Genomic DNA, 14551 nt, shown 5'->3' with positions numbered 1-14551 from the left:
TATCCATCAGTACCCAGACACTTTATAGTACAAGCTTTGCACCTTTTATAGCTGCACCTCTCTACCATAAAGCAGAGCAGTCTAACGTCAGAATGCTCCAGGTGGAAGGAAACAATGGCATTCTACTTTTCACATTAATTGAATCCCCCCCCCCAAAAAAAACAAAATGAAACAACCAACTGTAAGCTTACCTTCTAAAAAAAACCCTAAAAGCAGAGTTTGTCAGACTCTGCAAATTCTTCTGATCCACAGAGCAGGCATAAAGGAAATGAAACCCCCTGTGACTTGCACTGAAGGCACAAAAACAATTCAGCTGGTCATTTGGCCTGGCTCCTTCCATTTCACCCTGTATCCCACACAACAATTATTATTATTTATTATTATTTTATTACACTTCTAGACCACCCTCCCCACCAGACAGGCTCAGGGCGTTCTAGAACAAATCACAAATCATCCATGTAAACAGTAATGCAGCTTGTCCATAGAGTTCAATCAAATGTTTTTTTTTGTGTGTGTGTGTGTGTGTTTTTTAATTTATTTTTTTAAAACCAAACAAACAAACAAAAACAATGTACAGAAGTAAAATAGAACAACAACAAAGTCTTAGTGAACTATATACAATAAACGTCATGCCAATATAGTTAAAACAAAGACAACTAGCATTTTTTTTTCAATTATTTGATAGTCGTTGCTTCAAATCTGAGTAACAAAAAGTAAATGCTTAGGTGGAGAGTGATTTGTATTGGAAATGAATTCAATGAATGGTAACCATTTTGCAATAAAATCAGTTTCTTTCAAATAGTGTTCACTCTGGTATAATTCGTCATGTATTTTTTCTTGTATATAGTGGTCCAATCAAATGTTTTTTGAAATAACAGTGTAGTTAAAACTAATCGGAGTTGTTATAGTTAAATAAGTTGGAGTTAAGAGACAGAAGTACAGTATTAACTCTAGAGATTTCAAAATTTTTCACAGGCAAAGATTTTACTATTGCTCTGAGAATGCAGCAAATTTGATGTTCTCCACACACTGCATATAATCATAACGAGAACAGTGGACAGAAGGGAGGTTTTACTAGTAGTCATTTTTAGTATGCAAAATATCAGCCATGAAATGCTAATGCTTCTTTGCATTGCAGCTGACACACCTAAACTTTTCCCCTCAAATAGGGGCAAAGTTTAGGTGTGTTTAGGTGTGGGCAATAAGAAAGAAGAGTTTGAGCTTCTATTTTTTTTTTAAAAAAAAATATTTCAATTATTAACAAAACTGTTTACAATATGAAATACAACATGGGTAAATTGTTAAAAACTACATAACAGAGAAAGGTAAAACATGGAAAGACAAATTCAAGTTGAATGATCTGATATATTTTGGATTATAGATTCAGGATTGTTTGGTATATTTTATTGGGAGGATATAGATTTTCTTTAGAAATGTATTTTAAAAAAAGGGAACCATTTTTCCATAAAATTTGTTGTTTGGGGGAAATTTTCAGCTTGATAGATTCCATCATTGATTTTTTCAAATAAAAAATGGTCCCATATTTTAGAATACCAACTGGTAATTGTCGGTACAGTATGTGATTTCCATTTTAAAGCAATTAAATTTTTTGCTGCCATTAAGAAGATATTGATGAGGTCTCGTCAAATTGGTGGGATCTCTATATCATCCCATTGATTCAGAAATATCAGCTCAAGTTTCTTTGGTATTTTGTAGCCAGTTAACAAAAAGATTTGGTGCAAGATTGTGTTCCAGAATTCTTCTAGCTTGAGCTTCTATTGCAAACAGAGGGCTACGATATAGTAGGAATTACTGAGACTTGGTGGGATGATTCCCATGACTGGAATGTGCTAGTGGATGGGTATGAGTTGTTCAAGAAAAACCAGAAGGGTAGAAGAGGAGGTGGAGTGGCGTTGTATGTGAGGAGAGGGCTTGATTGTCAAGAAGTTATGGAGAATGGGGCGGACAGCCTGGTGGAAAGCATATGGGTAGAAATAAGGGGAGGAAGGACAAAGGGTATTATTGTTGGAGTCTGCTACAGACCACCTGACCAGCAAGAAGAAACGGATGCTGCCCTCTTTGAACAGATTGGTGGAGTATCCAGACATCAGAACCTTGTAATTATGGGTGACTTCAACTTCCCTGATGTGTGCTGGGAGACAGGCTCAGCAAAGCGTCATGAATCACGCAATTTCCTGACCTGCCGGGCCGATAACTTCCTTTTTCAAAAGGTGGAGGAAGCTACAAGGGGCTCGGCCATACTAGACTTGATATTAACCAACAGGGAAGAACTGGTAGATGAGATGAAGGTGGTGGGGACCTTAGGGGGAAGTGACCATGTCCTCCTTGAATTCCTATTGCTGTGGGGGGCCAAGGAAGTTCATAGCCAGACTCGTAGGTTAGATTTTCGTAGGGCCAACTTCGATGAACTCAGAGGCTTGATGAGAGTCATTCTGTGGGGGAGTGTGCTGGAAGGGAAAGGAGCGAGTGAAGGGTGGGCCCTTCTCAAACAAGAGCTTTTGCAAGCTCAAGCCCTCACTACCCCAGCAAGACGGAAACATGGTAAGGGCTCCAAGAAACCGATGTGGATGTACAGAGAGCTCCAGAATAAGCTAAGGGAGAAAAAGGAAATGTTCAGGAAATGGAGAGAAGGACAGACCTCTAAAGAGGAGTATATGAGGGTTACTAGGTACTGCAGATCAGCCATCAGAGAGGCCAAAGCTCAGTAAGAGCTGGGTCTGGCCAGGAGGGCTTGCTACAATAAGAAAAACTTCTACAGATATGTGAGAAGCAAATGCAAGGTAAAAGAGGCAATTGGACCGCTGTTGGGAGTAGATGGAGAAACTCTGATGCAGGACAGAGAAAGAGCAGACACGCTTAATGGCTTTTTTGCCTCTGTTTTCTCCCTGAAGAACTCAGGCATATCTAGAGATAGTAGAAAATGTGGCAGGACACCTGAGTGGCTAATTGACATTGACAGAGAGGTTGTGGAGAGGCATCTGGCTGCACTGGATGAATACAAATCCCTTGGGCCGGATGGGGTGCACCCAAGAGTGCTGAAAGAACTTTCTAGAGAACTTGCAGAACCCCTGTCCATCATCTTCAAGGCCTCCTGGAGGGCTGGGGATGTGCCACAAGATTGGAGAAGAGCGAATGTTATCCCAATCTTTAAGAAAGGGAAGAAGGATGACCCGGGAAACTACAGGCCGGTCAGTCTGACTTCTGTTGCTGGGAAGATATTAGAACAGATTTTAAAAGGATCAATCTGTAAGCATCTGAAGGACCGCTCAGTGATCCGGGGAAGTCAGCATGGTTTTGTCCCTAACAGATCTTGCCAGACCAACCTGATTTCCTTCTTTGATCGAGTGACCAGCTTACTGGATCGGGGGAACTCTGTTGACATGATTTATCTGGATTTCAGTAAAGCTTTTGATAAGGTCCTCCATGACATTCTGATGGGCAAACTGGAAGACTGTGGAGTGGACTATAGGACAGTTCAGTGGATAGGGAACTGGTTAGAGGACCACACTCAAAGAGTGGTGGTCAACAGCGTTTCATCAGATTGGAGGGAGGTGTCCAGTGGGGTGCCGCAGGGCTCGGTTTTGGGCCCGGTACTTTTCAATATTTTTATCAATGATCTGGATGAAGGAGTGGAAGGGCTGCTCATTAAATTTGCTGATGATACCAAATTGGGAGGGGTAGCAAACACCCAAGAAGATAGAATTAAAATTCAACAAGACCTGAATACTTTGGAGAAGTGGGCAGCTGTGAATAGGATGCAATTCAACAAAGACAAGTGCACAGTATTACATCTGGGCCACAAAAATGGGAAGCACAAATACTGGATGGGGGATACACTTCTGGGCAGTAGTATATGTGAAAGGGATCTTGGGGTAAGAGTGGACTGTAAACTAAATATGAGCAGTCAGTGTGATGCGGTGGCAAAAAAGGCTAATTCAATCGGGTTGTATCAAAGGGGCCATAGCGCCGAAATCGCAGGAGGTCATAGCCCCTCTCTATACTGCCTTGGTCAGGCCGCACCTGGAGTATTGTGTGCAGTTCTGGAGGCCTAACTTCAAAAAGGATGTGGCCAAAATCGAGAGGGTGCAGAGGAGAGCGACGAGAATGATCAGGGGTCTGGAGACTAAGCCCTACGAGGTAAGGCTGAGGGCCTTGGGAATGTTTAGTTTGGAGGAGAGGAGGTTGAGGGGGGACATGATTGCTCTCTTTAAATATTTGAAAGGCTGTCATTTGGAGGAGGGCAAGGAGCTGTTCCAGTTGGCAGCAGAGGGTAGGACCCGAAGCAATGGGCTTAAATTACATGCACAAAGGTGGATGTTAGGAAAAACTTTATGGTCAGAGTAGTTCAAAAGTGGAATCAGCTGCCTAGGGAGGTGGTGAGCTCCCCCTCACTGGCAGTTTTCAAGAAGAGGCTGGATGAATACTTGTCAGAGATGCTTTAGGCTGATCCTGCACTGGGCAGGGGGTTGGACTAGATGGTCTGTATGGCCCCTTCCAACTCTATGATTTTATGATTTTATGATTCTATAGGCAGATATATAAAAAATATCCCCTCTACTCACTGTATATCCCCATTGTTCAAAAAACAAAGCACCTCTTTGAATGAATACTGATTCCATATAAAACTACAGCAGTCAAAAACTGAGACCATTCTAGAGAATAAAAGCAATATGGCAGGAAGAATCTTACTCAAAACTTCTTAGGCTTTGGGAACCAAACTGACCCAAATGTAATGAAAGGTCCATAAAAATTCACCTTCTCTTGGAAGCAGCAAATCTTCCTGTAGCATTTACAACTGTGGTATATGGGGACCTATTTATTTCCAGGTTATCACCTTCCGCCTATGACAGTATAAAAGAAAGGCTCAGAGTGACAGGAATCAACAAAAGATTTCATTTTTTCCGGCAATGGCAGAGTAGTTCCTGGGAGAGCCGGGCAATTGAGAACAGTAGCTAAAGTTGGAGAAATGTCAACAATTGGGTGGATACAAAGGCTTTATCCAGGTGATTAGCAAAAAAAAAAGAAGTATATAAGGGCAGCAGATAGACTTCTGGTGAAGATGGTGGAGTAATCAGAAACAACTTGGTGCTACTCCTATCCCTTTTTGTGTGTTATGCTTTGATTTGGACCCATCTTCTTCGACGCAGCATTAATTTGCCTTATTTATTGTTTTATATTTTCTCTTGCTTTCAACTAGAGATAAGTGGGCTTGTAACTTTCAACTATGAGCCATAAAGGAAAAGATACAAAGACGGCCCCTCCTTCCTCCCCTGGAGCTGGTGCGGAAGCTCAGGGAGAAGTAATTTTTCTGTTGAATCATGCTTAACCCAGATTATGCTTTACCCAAATTATACTAAAGAAGAGTCAATATTGCGTTATCAATTCACAAAAGCAAAAGCTCCTGCAAGAAAGTTGAAGGTGAAATACTACACCAAGTATCCTGCCATCTTTTGTGTCCAGAAAAAGATCGAATTAAGAAGTTTTACAGCTCTAAGGTGGCAGAAGCTTACCTCATTGGTCTAAAAAAATAAAGTGTGTGCTGACCGTCTGAAGAAATATAAAAGCAATTATACATGTACAAATGAATCTGGAAACAGGCAGCCCTCCCTCAATCCTCCCTTTTATTTTCAAGTTTTTTCTTCATGTTCTATAAATCTTCATGTTATGACTATGAGATCGGATAATAACATCAACCTTGAGATAATGACTTGACTTTTTGCTGTGTGTGTGCATGTGTGGGTGCACATGCGTGCACACAGGTCTCCCCCCCACTTCCCTAAGCATCTCTAAGCTTTATACAGAATAATAGTCTATAAATAATTATATCTATCTATATAACTATAAGGAGGAGTGTGGCCGGTATTGTGGAGATCTCTGGGATCTTATCCGGGAGCAGGGGTTTTTATTTTGGTTTTTTTTTCCTTTCAAAAGGTTATTAGAACCTTGGTGCATGTAAACCAGGTTAGATTAATACAAAGCAGGCAAGCTTCTGATAGATTGGTTGCTGATATGATCACATTAAACAGAAAGAGATCTGATCACGTTGCTATTCTTCACTTGATGTTGGAAAGCATTTGACAAAATATATTGGAATTTATTTTCCATGGGTAGCCAGGACTAGGAGCAGTAAAGTCATCTAATGACCTATAAACCCCCTCATCTTCCTGGAAAGATGGAGCATGAGGTGGTAGAGGAGTTTAACGCGGATTAGTGACCTCCTCCTCTATAATAATGGGTGGAGTCCAGATCAGTGAGTGGCTATGCTTACTCCGAGTAGCAGACCCTGACTGCTTTTGTTGTTCAGGTTTGCTTTTCACCTTTTAACAGCCGGTTCAGAGGCGGCGCTTTCCAAATGGTTGGATCTGGTAACATTTCTTGCTTGTCACCGAATGGGAATTCAATTTGAAGCAGTCGGAACCAATGGCTGATGTTTGTTCGGATCTGAAAATCTTGCCCCCACCCTGAACTGATGGTTGTAGTTCAGATTGAGCTGGTGACTCCATCGTAACAGATGATTTTACTGCCAGGTAAATGAGCCTGAGGGAACTTTCTCCCATAATGCCATTTTAGGATAAGAAACTGTCACTTCTGGCATTTTGGTGTGAACCTCTGACAGTCAATATATTGTAGGTTCCACCCAGACAAAACAGATAGGTATGTTTGCTTATTTATTATACAGTCATTAAAAAAATGGCAGTTGCTGTTTTGCAGCTTTCAACAACTGGAAGTCTGACTGAAGGATAGACAGTACAGATCAATGACTCGACACAGTATTAGAAAGATCCATATGTCTGCATAGTTTGGAGTTACCCGTGTAGCTGCACTCTCTCTATATAACTGTATATATAGTTTTATTGGGAAAATTGTATTGTGAAAAACTCACTACAGAAGGTGACAGAATTCCAAAATCAAGTTGCATAAAAATATACATTGCGTTGTACAAATCTTAACTGTTTACAAAATGTAATTAAAATAACGATGATTGCAAAAGGAATATGAAGAATCTTCATTCTTAAAAAGTTTTTCCAGTACTAGATACCATTTATTCAGGAAATTTGACTCTGACATTGGATACTCATATGACCTCCTAACATCTGCTATTTTGTTGAAGATTATATAATCCCACAGGCATATGTACCACTACTTTATCTCTGGTAACTGGGGGGGGGGGCTTCCAATGAGAAGCTATTACTTTTTTAGCTACCAATAGTAGCATTACCATTACATTTTTCCATTTATCAGGGATGTCTAAATCCGGGAAAACATTCAACAATATTGATTGTATCGTGAATGGAATTGTATGTCCAGTAATATATGTTATTTATTGCACAATCTTTTCCCAAAATTTAACATCCACTGGACAAAACCACCAATAATGAATATAAGTTTCCTCCCCTCCACAACCTCACCAACAACAAGAACTATATCTGGGGTTAATATGCACTATTTTAGTTGGAGCAGAGTACCATCTAGCAAAAAAATTATATGCTTTATATACTGAAGTATAGAGCTGGTATGGAGGGGATGAGGTGACCAAATACTTTTCCAAATTGAATGTGTTAAAGAATTCTCACAACCACGCATCCAAGCTTTATGAAAAGATAATGAATTAGACCTGCCATAACTAATTAATAACTTATAAATTTTTGAGATCAAACCTTTTGAGGAATGCATCGTATTCCTGTACCCATCAACTGACATAACACTGAGAAGGAAATTTTAATGCAAGGATCTACATTTGGCTTGCAAGAGGGAATTCTAAATGTACATGTGCTTTGCTTTCTTTCACCCATAAGCTTTTGAAAAGAAAGGGTTTTTAATAAAGTTCAAATTCCATTATATTTTAATTGGAGAGTAGATTCCAAAGCTTAATGTATACCAAAGAAACTATGCATATAGAAGAAAAAACCTTACTAACTTCAAGGCATCAAATAAGAAATGTTATTCAGCCAATGCAACGTTCACACTTGATACATTTATGTGTACGATGTACATGCCTGCAATCAATAAGAGATAAGCAACTTTATCCCCCCTCAAAAACCCTCCAAAAACACCCATGTATGAATTCAAGGCCTGTCATATCCATATCAAAGCACCATCTTGCCTTTACTGTTTTGTTTTGTTGTGCTGTGAAAATAGGTGCTTCTTGTGACACAGAAGATTCAAGGTCTGTCGAAATATTACACATAAGTTCTTTGGGAAGTATATACTATAAAAGCCTTCCCTCCAGGGTCTTAATGATATTCACAACAGTGTCAGCATTCATTATTCAGACATAAGATGTAAAAAAGGAAATGCTTCATTAGGGTTCACTGCAAAAACAGTGGTGTTGAAACATGCCCTGGAGAAGACACTATCTAGATCATACCAAAAATCCCCTTTTCTGAATTCTTCTACCAAAAATCATAATAAGCAAAAATGAAATCTCTACTGTCCTGATAATCAAAATTATTAAGCAAGGACTAATCAAGGAAATCATATAACCTTGAAAGCTGGTTTGTGTGACTGTTTCTTGTTGACTGTTTATTTCACTGTTTGTTTGACTGTTTAAGTGGAAAGAAGGGGAAGGCCTTTTCCCTACATTTTTCCTGACTTATCCAGAGATCATGGATTGCAGTAATATAGATTCTCTAAACATGAATTAGTGCTGCCATCTATAGTTAGTTACAAGATATAAAGCATGATCAGATCAATCAAGGAGTGCCTCAATCACATTTTATTCTTCACATTATTAGACCTCAAACAGATAATCATGAAATTTCTAGTCAACAATTACATCTGGATGAGGAAAGGAAGTGCAGTGGGAATACACTTTCAGCAGGGGACAGTGATATTGTTTAAAAAAACAACAGTATGGCTCTATGCACCTGCTCAGAAAAAAAGAATATGCTAGCTTTTGAAAGAAATTTTAGAGCAGAGATCAAACACAGGATTCCCCCGGCCCAGACGCTTTCTCAGCAGAAATGTACTGCTGGTTGACTAGTCCTGTACTGGTGGTATATTGCGAGTGCTAATCTAGCAAAAAAAAGTTTATTCATTTAAACATTTATGTCCCCACTCTTCCCATAGACTCAGTTTCAGAACAAAGTGACTAAAAACACAATTAAATATTATACAATAATAAAAACTCAGCACCCAGGACAAGAAAAACATATATCACCCACAAGCAGCCTGAACAAAGCTTCTGTAAATCAACAGATCAAAATCAACTGAACTTAACCAGAGTAACTCAAATATGCTCTCAAAAAGAAATGTTCTGTGGGCCTCTCTGGAAACTAGTAGTGAGGAAGCTTCCTTTATCCTATCAGGGTATCCTAGGGTATCCTATCTTATAAGAAGGGGCAACAACAGAGAATACTTCTGTGTGTGATGACACATGGGCAGAAGGGGAGCTGACAAGGGGAACTCAGCAGGTGATAGGAACTTGCTCTGAACTCTCTTCAGTCATTCATATTACAGACTCTATCCAACAGATGCTTGTGACATTCACAAAAACGCTTTCCACATGACATTGCCTTTGCCACATGACCTTTGATTGCACCAAACAGAAAAAGAATTTTCCCAGTTACAAAATATTGTTATTTGACTATTTAGGAAAGGCAGTATCTCTGTAACAGAAGTACAGCCTTAAAAGAAGAACACTGGATCTTCACATAAAAGAAACACATAAAAGAACCACCACCAACATATTTATAGTGCAATCCTAAGCAGAGTTGATTTAAGTCAATGGGTTTAGAAGGGTGTAACTCTGTATAGGAGTACACTGTTAGTGTGGGAAAACGTCAATAATTAATTAAATGTGTTATTAAATATTTTACCAAGTAATATTACAAAAACACATAGTGAACTATTTAAATATACATACTATGTATATACTATGCCAAGAGTAGTATTCGATAGAAGGCAGACGATGTCCAGATTTGATGGAATGGAAGAATAAGCTATATGAATATGCGTCAATGGCAAAATTCACATCTTAACTACATAATAGGCCAATCTCAAAATTCCAAGACAAATGGAAAGTATGTTTGATTATGTAGTTGAAAATTAAGAATAATAATTATTAAAAATGAAGATAGATGGAAAGGTATCTAAAAAGAAGTGAAAAATTAAGAATATATAATCAAGTTTTATATATATGATTTAATTTATGATACTATGATTTAAATGATAGTAATATGTTATATTTTTCTCTTATAGGACCTAGATGTTGTGTTTAGGTTTATATATGACCTAGATAATTACTGATAACCATAGTGGATAATTGTGGAAATATGATTTAGATGATTGTATGATGTAGTTCATGGTTTATACGTTTATGTTTGAGTTTATAATTTAAAATAAATAAAAAACTAAAATTAAAATCAAAAACATCAATAATTTGGAAGCCACCCAAAAGCAATGCATATAAACCTGAACAGGACACATGCAACACATTCATCAGAGATGCAAGCTGTACCTGGAGAAGCAACTCTTTTTCAACCACTTCCTCTGTCTTGCTGATAAGCCGTTTCTGCAATGCATGTATCTTCTGTATCAGTTCATAAGTACTTGGATCACTAGCCTGCATAAAATAAATATAATTTGTAGTATTATAAGCTGCCTTGTAGCATATACTTGATTCTTTGTAACTGAAAAGCTGAATAGCTTTTGGACCAAGCATGACCAGTCTTAATACAGTTGGATTTCAAAGCTTTATTTATTTCCCTAGCAACATGAACACACTGGATGAAAAAGACAAATTCATAAGGCAATCCTGAGACCATTTGTGTGGAAATCAATCACTGTTCATGCTACCAATTTGGACAGTATTAGGCTCAAATTGATCCCATACAGGTAATCATAAAGTGCATGTGAACTTTATTTAGGACTTGTAGTATCATTGTTTCAACGCTGAGCAGACAACTGGCAGATGATGAAAGACCTTATGTATATAAGGGTACAGTCACATGATATATTATCATCATCAGGTACTTTTCTTCTGGCCAGTAGTCCTAAAACCAATCACTCGTAACATTCATGCTAGAATTATAGACTCATAAAGCTGGAAGGGATTCCAACGATCATCTAGTCCAACACTCTGCAGGAAATTCAAAGCTACCCCTTAGTGACCCCTAATCAATGCCCAGAGAAAGGTAAAAAAATCTTCAGGATCCTGGCCAATCTGGCCTGGAGGAAAAGCCCTTCCTGACCACAAAGTATTATATGTTTGCACTTACAGAATTCATAGAAGGCAAAAGGCTATGTTACCAGAATGCTACAAAGTGACTACCCTCATCAATTACTACCGGAGATGACACATGGAAAATTATGTTGACACGCACATTGTCCTAGAACAGTATCAAAACTGATCAACGTTAGAGTTGTTTGCCCTGGGGCAAGTTTAGCTGTTGCAACTTGCTATAAGATGAATCTCCTGTGACAGTAAGGTCCCAGAAGCAAAGGGATTCATATAACAATGCAGACAATTATTGGACTGTCTACCACACTTGGAAGGCCATTATAAGTGGAGTAAAGAAAATATTAGGAAATTATATTTTCCTTATTTGATATGCTAGTTTCACAATTTAAAAAAAAATTACTCTGATCCATTTATATAGATACCTTACTAGTGTTCCACAACCATAAAATATCAGCTGCGAAGGTCATGTTGACACAGGTTTCCTAGAATCTTCCCATCTCTGTACACTGAAGTAGCCAATTATATAAAGAATTACTAGCAAGGACTGAAAAAGTGAAGATTTATGCCAAAGTGAAAGTGGTCTAGAGGCTTACCAGTACCTGAATTATGTTGCAAATTATTTGCAGTATTTGCTACATATTAGGTCAGGAGCCTGCAACATTTTGAGCCTGCAGGCACATTTGGAATTCTGACACAGTGTGGTGGATGCAACAGCAAAATGGCTGCCACAAAATGGCTGCTGCAGGAGACGAAGTCAGCCACAAAATAGCTGCTACAGCTTACCTTCAGTCACACAGTGAAGATCCTTGTGCTGTGGAAGCAGTTTCTGCTAAAGCAATGTTTTTAAAACTCTGCACAGCCAATCAATATTTCAGTAAACAATCAGAAGCCACGCTTTGCAAAAGCCCCACCTAGCCCCACCCACTTTCTAAAAACACTGACTGGGCACCAGGAAAGGTGTTGGCGTGCACAACTGTGCCCACGAGTACCATGTTGGAGACCCCATACTAGGTAATCAGTCCGTTCCAGTTATCAAGAACTCAAAGGTATCATTTCCTGTTATCTCTCTCTCTCACACACACACACACACAAGCAAAGTATCCAGCATGACAGATGGAAAGGAGTAAAGGGAGGAGCATAGGTCTTGGACATGAGAGGAGAATGCATGCCCCATGCACAGAAACACAGTGTGCATGTGACAGCTATTGGGTTTGCAATCCTCTTTCTAGGGTTCTGCAACTTATGTCTCTAAAGGTAAATATGGCTTTTTAAAAAAGAAAATGAAATCTTTAGGTTGTGGTATGTTGGAGAGGTAGATGGGATGTTACAATAACCAGTATGTGAAAGAAATGTAAGGAAAACATTTTAAGGAACTAAAAAGCTTCTTAAGGATGCTTTAGACACAGGAAAATAATGCACATAGATAAGTGCCAGTAATTCAAATGTTTTATGCCAGTGCACTAAAACAATTGTGCGGATTACTTCTATGTACATCAATATATCTGATTCTCAATATGGTCCCATCTGAGGATGCTTAAATCTAGAGATGGGCACGAACTGCATTACGAACTTCAAAACCCCACAAAATGGCGATCGCGATCCGGCAGTTCATTATCGGCCACAGCCAACGAACCAGCGGTCGGTAAAAGCCTGGTTCGGTGCGTTCGGCCGCGCTTCAGGAAGCCAGACACTCAGGCGCCAGCAATCAATTCCCCTGGCAACAGAGCCGGGGGAATGCCTGAACTCTGTCTGCGCTCCTTCTGTCGCCCAGGAAGCCCGAATGGAAGCCCAGCTTACCTTGATCGGCAGGTCTTCCTTCCAACCACAGAGCTGCAAAGCGGTTATAAGTTGGGAGAAGACACCCAGGGGACGGAGGGGGAAGGGGTGTCCTGTAGCCACGGGCACTCCAATCTCATCCCTGCAAACCCTGATAGGCAGCTCTGACGGCCAAACACAGACCTCCTGCGTTGCTCAATGGGACCTGTGCTTATAAATAGCTGTGGGCTTCCAGGATGGGTTTCACTTTCAGCGAGCAGTGGAGTGGGACAGAGCTCTTGCTTGCCACTTGCTAGCCTTTGGGGAGAGAGACTAATTAAGCTTGGATTTGGGGGATAGGGATCTATCTCCTCTGCTGCCTGGCTCTGGGGCCAAGCTCGGTGGGCACCTCAGCTGAGGGCTCACATTGATTATTGATCAGTGCCTGATTGGGTCAAGTCTGTGGGAGTGGTGGGCTAGGGCTCTAGTTCCTCCTTCCTTCTGGTGCCAGGGATGCTACCAGGCCCTGAGGCCAAGCTCGGTGGGCACCTCGGCTGAGGGCTCACATAAGTGCCTGATCTGTTCAGGTCTGTGTGAGTGGTGGGCTAGGGCTCTAGTCCCTCCCTCCCTCTGGTGCCAAGGCTGCTGCCAGGCCCTGGGGCCAAGCTCGGTGGGCACCTCGGCTGAGGGCTGACCAAATGATTCTTATTATTGTCACAATCCTAATGATTTCAATTATGATTCCTATTATTACTATTATTATTCTTAGTCTCTGTGCCTGTTCTGCCCAGGCAACTTGGTGTGCTGGGCTATGGCTGTAGCCCCAGCCTCTGGTTCCAGTGCTGCTGCCAGGCCCTGGGGCCAAGCTCAATGGGCACCTCAACTGAGGGCTCACACAGTGTTATTAGTGCCTGTTCTGTTCAGATCTGTGGGAGTGGTGGGCTAGGGCTCTAGTCCCTCCCTCCCTCTGGTGCCAGGGCTGCTACCAGGCCCTGGGGTCAAGCTCAGTGGGCACCTCGGCTGAGGGCTCACACAGTGTTATTACTGCCTGATCTGTTCAGGTCTGTGGGAGTGGTGGGCTAGGGCTCTAGTCCCTCCCTCCCTCTGGTGCCAGGGCTGCTACCCGGACCTGGGGCCAAGCTCAGTGGGCACCTCGGCTGAGGGCTCACACAGTGTTATTAGTGCCTGATCTGTTCAGGTCTGTGGGAGTGGTGGGCTAGGGCTCTAGTCCCTCCCTCCCTCTGGTGCCAGGGCTGCTGCCAGGCCCTGGGGCCAAGCTCAGTGGGCACCGCGGCAGAGGGCACACAGAGTCATCTCCTTTCCTGTCCTCCTTAATCCTAGTTTGGTGGCACAATGAGTCTTCCTCTTTTGTTGGCTGCCAAGGGTGGTTGTGGGGTGAAGTGCGATGGCAGTCCTCCTGGTTCAGTTATGGAAAGCAGTATTGGGTGTGGCTCAGGGACCGCAGGGAGTCCTCCCGCTCCCCCCAATGCACCTACGTGGGCTGTGGAGGCCCAAGAGGTCTTTGCGCAGGGGGGAGAGAATCTCTCTCAACATTTTGAGGAAGGGTGGGTGGGCGATGGATCCCTGGAGGAA

General features: G+C 41.1%; 1 protein-coding gene across 1 annotated transcript in view; it reads right to left on the bottom strand.

Moving 5' to 3' along the window:
- The window catches only part of CFAP58 (cilia and flagella associated protein 58), a 144924-nt gene that overhangs the window by 59480 nt on the left and 70893 nt on the right, over positions 1–14551 (bottom strand). Inside the window, exon 15 of the mRNA XM_054983438.1 lies at positions 10481–10585. Coding sequence (XP_054839413.1) covers positions 10481–10585 — 105 coding nt within the window. The remainder of the gene's footprint in view (positions 1–10480; positions 10586–14551) is intronic.

Source organism: Eublepharis macularius, chromosome 6, assembly GCF_028583425.1.
Source record: "Eublepharis macularius isolate TG4126 chromosome 6, MPM_Emac_v1.0, whole genome shotgun sequence".
NCBI classification, from domain to species: domain Eukaryota; kingdom Metazoa; phylum Chordata; class Lepidosauria; order Squamata; family Eublepharidae; genus Eublepharis; species Eublepharis macularius.
Note: the sequence above shows the minus strand (reverse complement) of the source record. Positions and strands in the feature narration are given on the sequence as shown.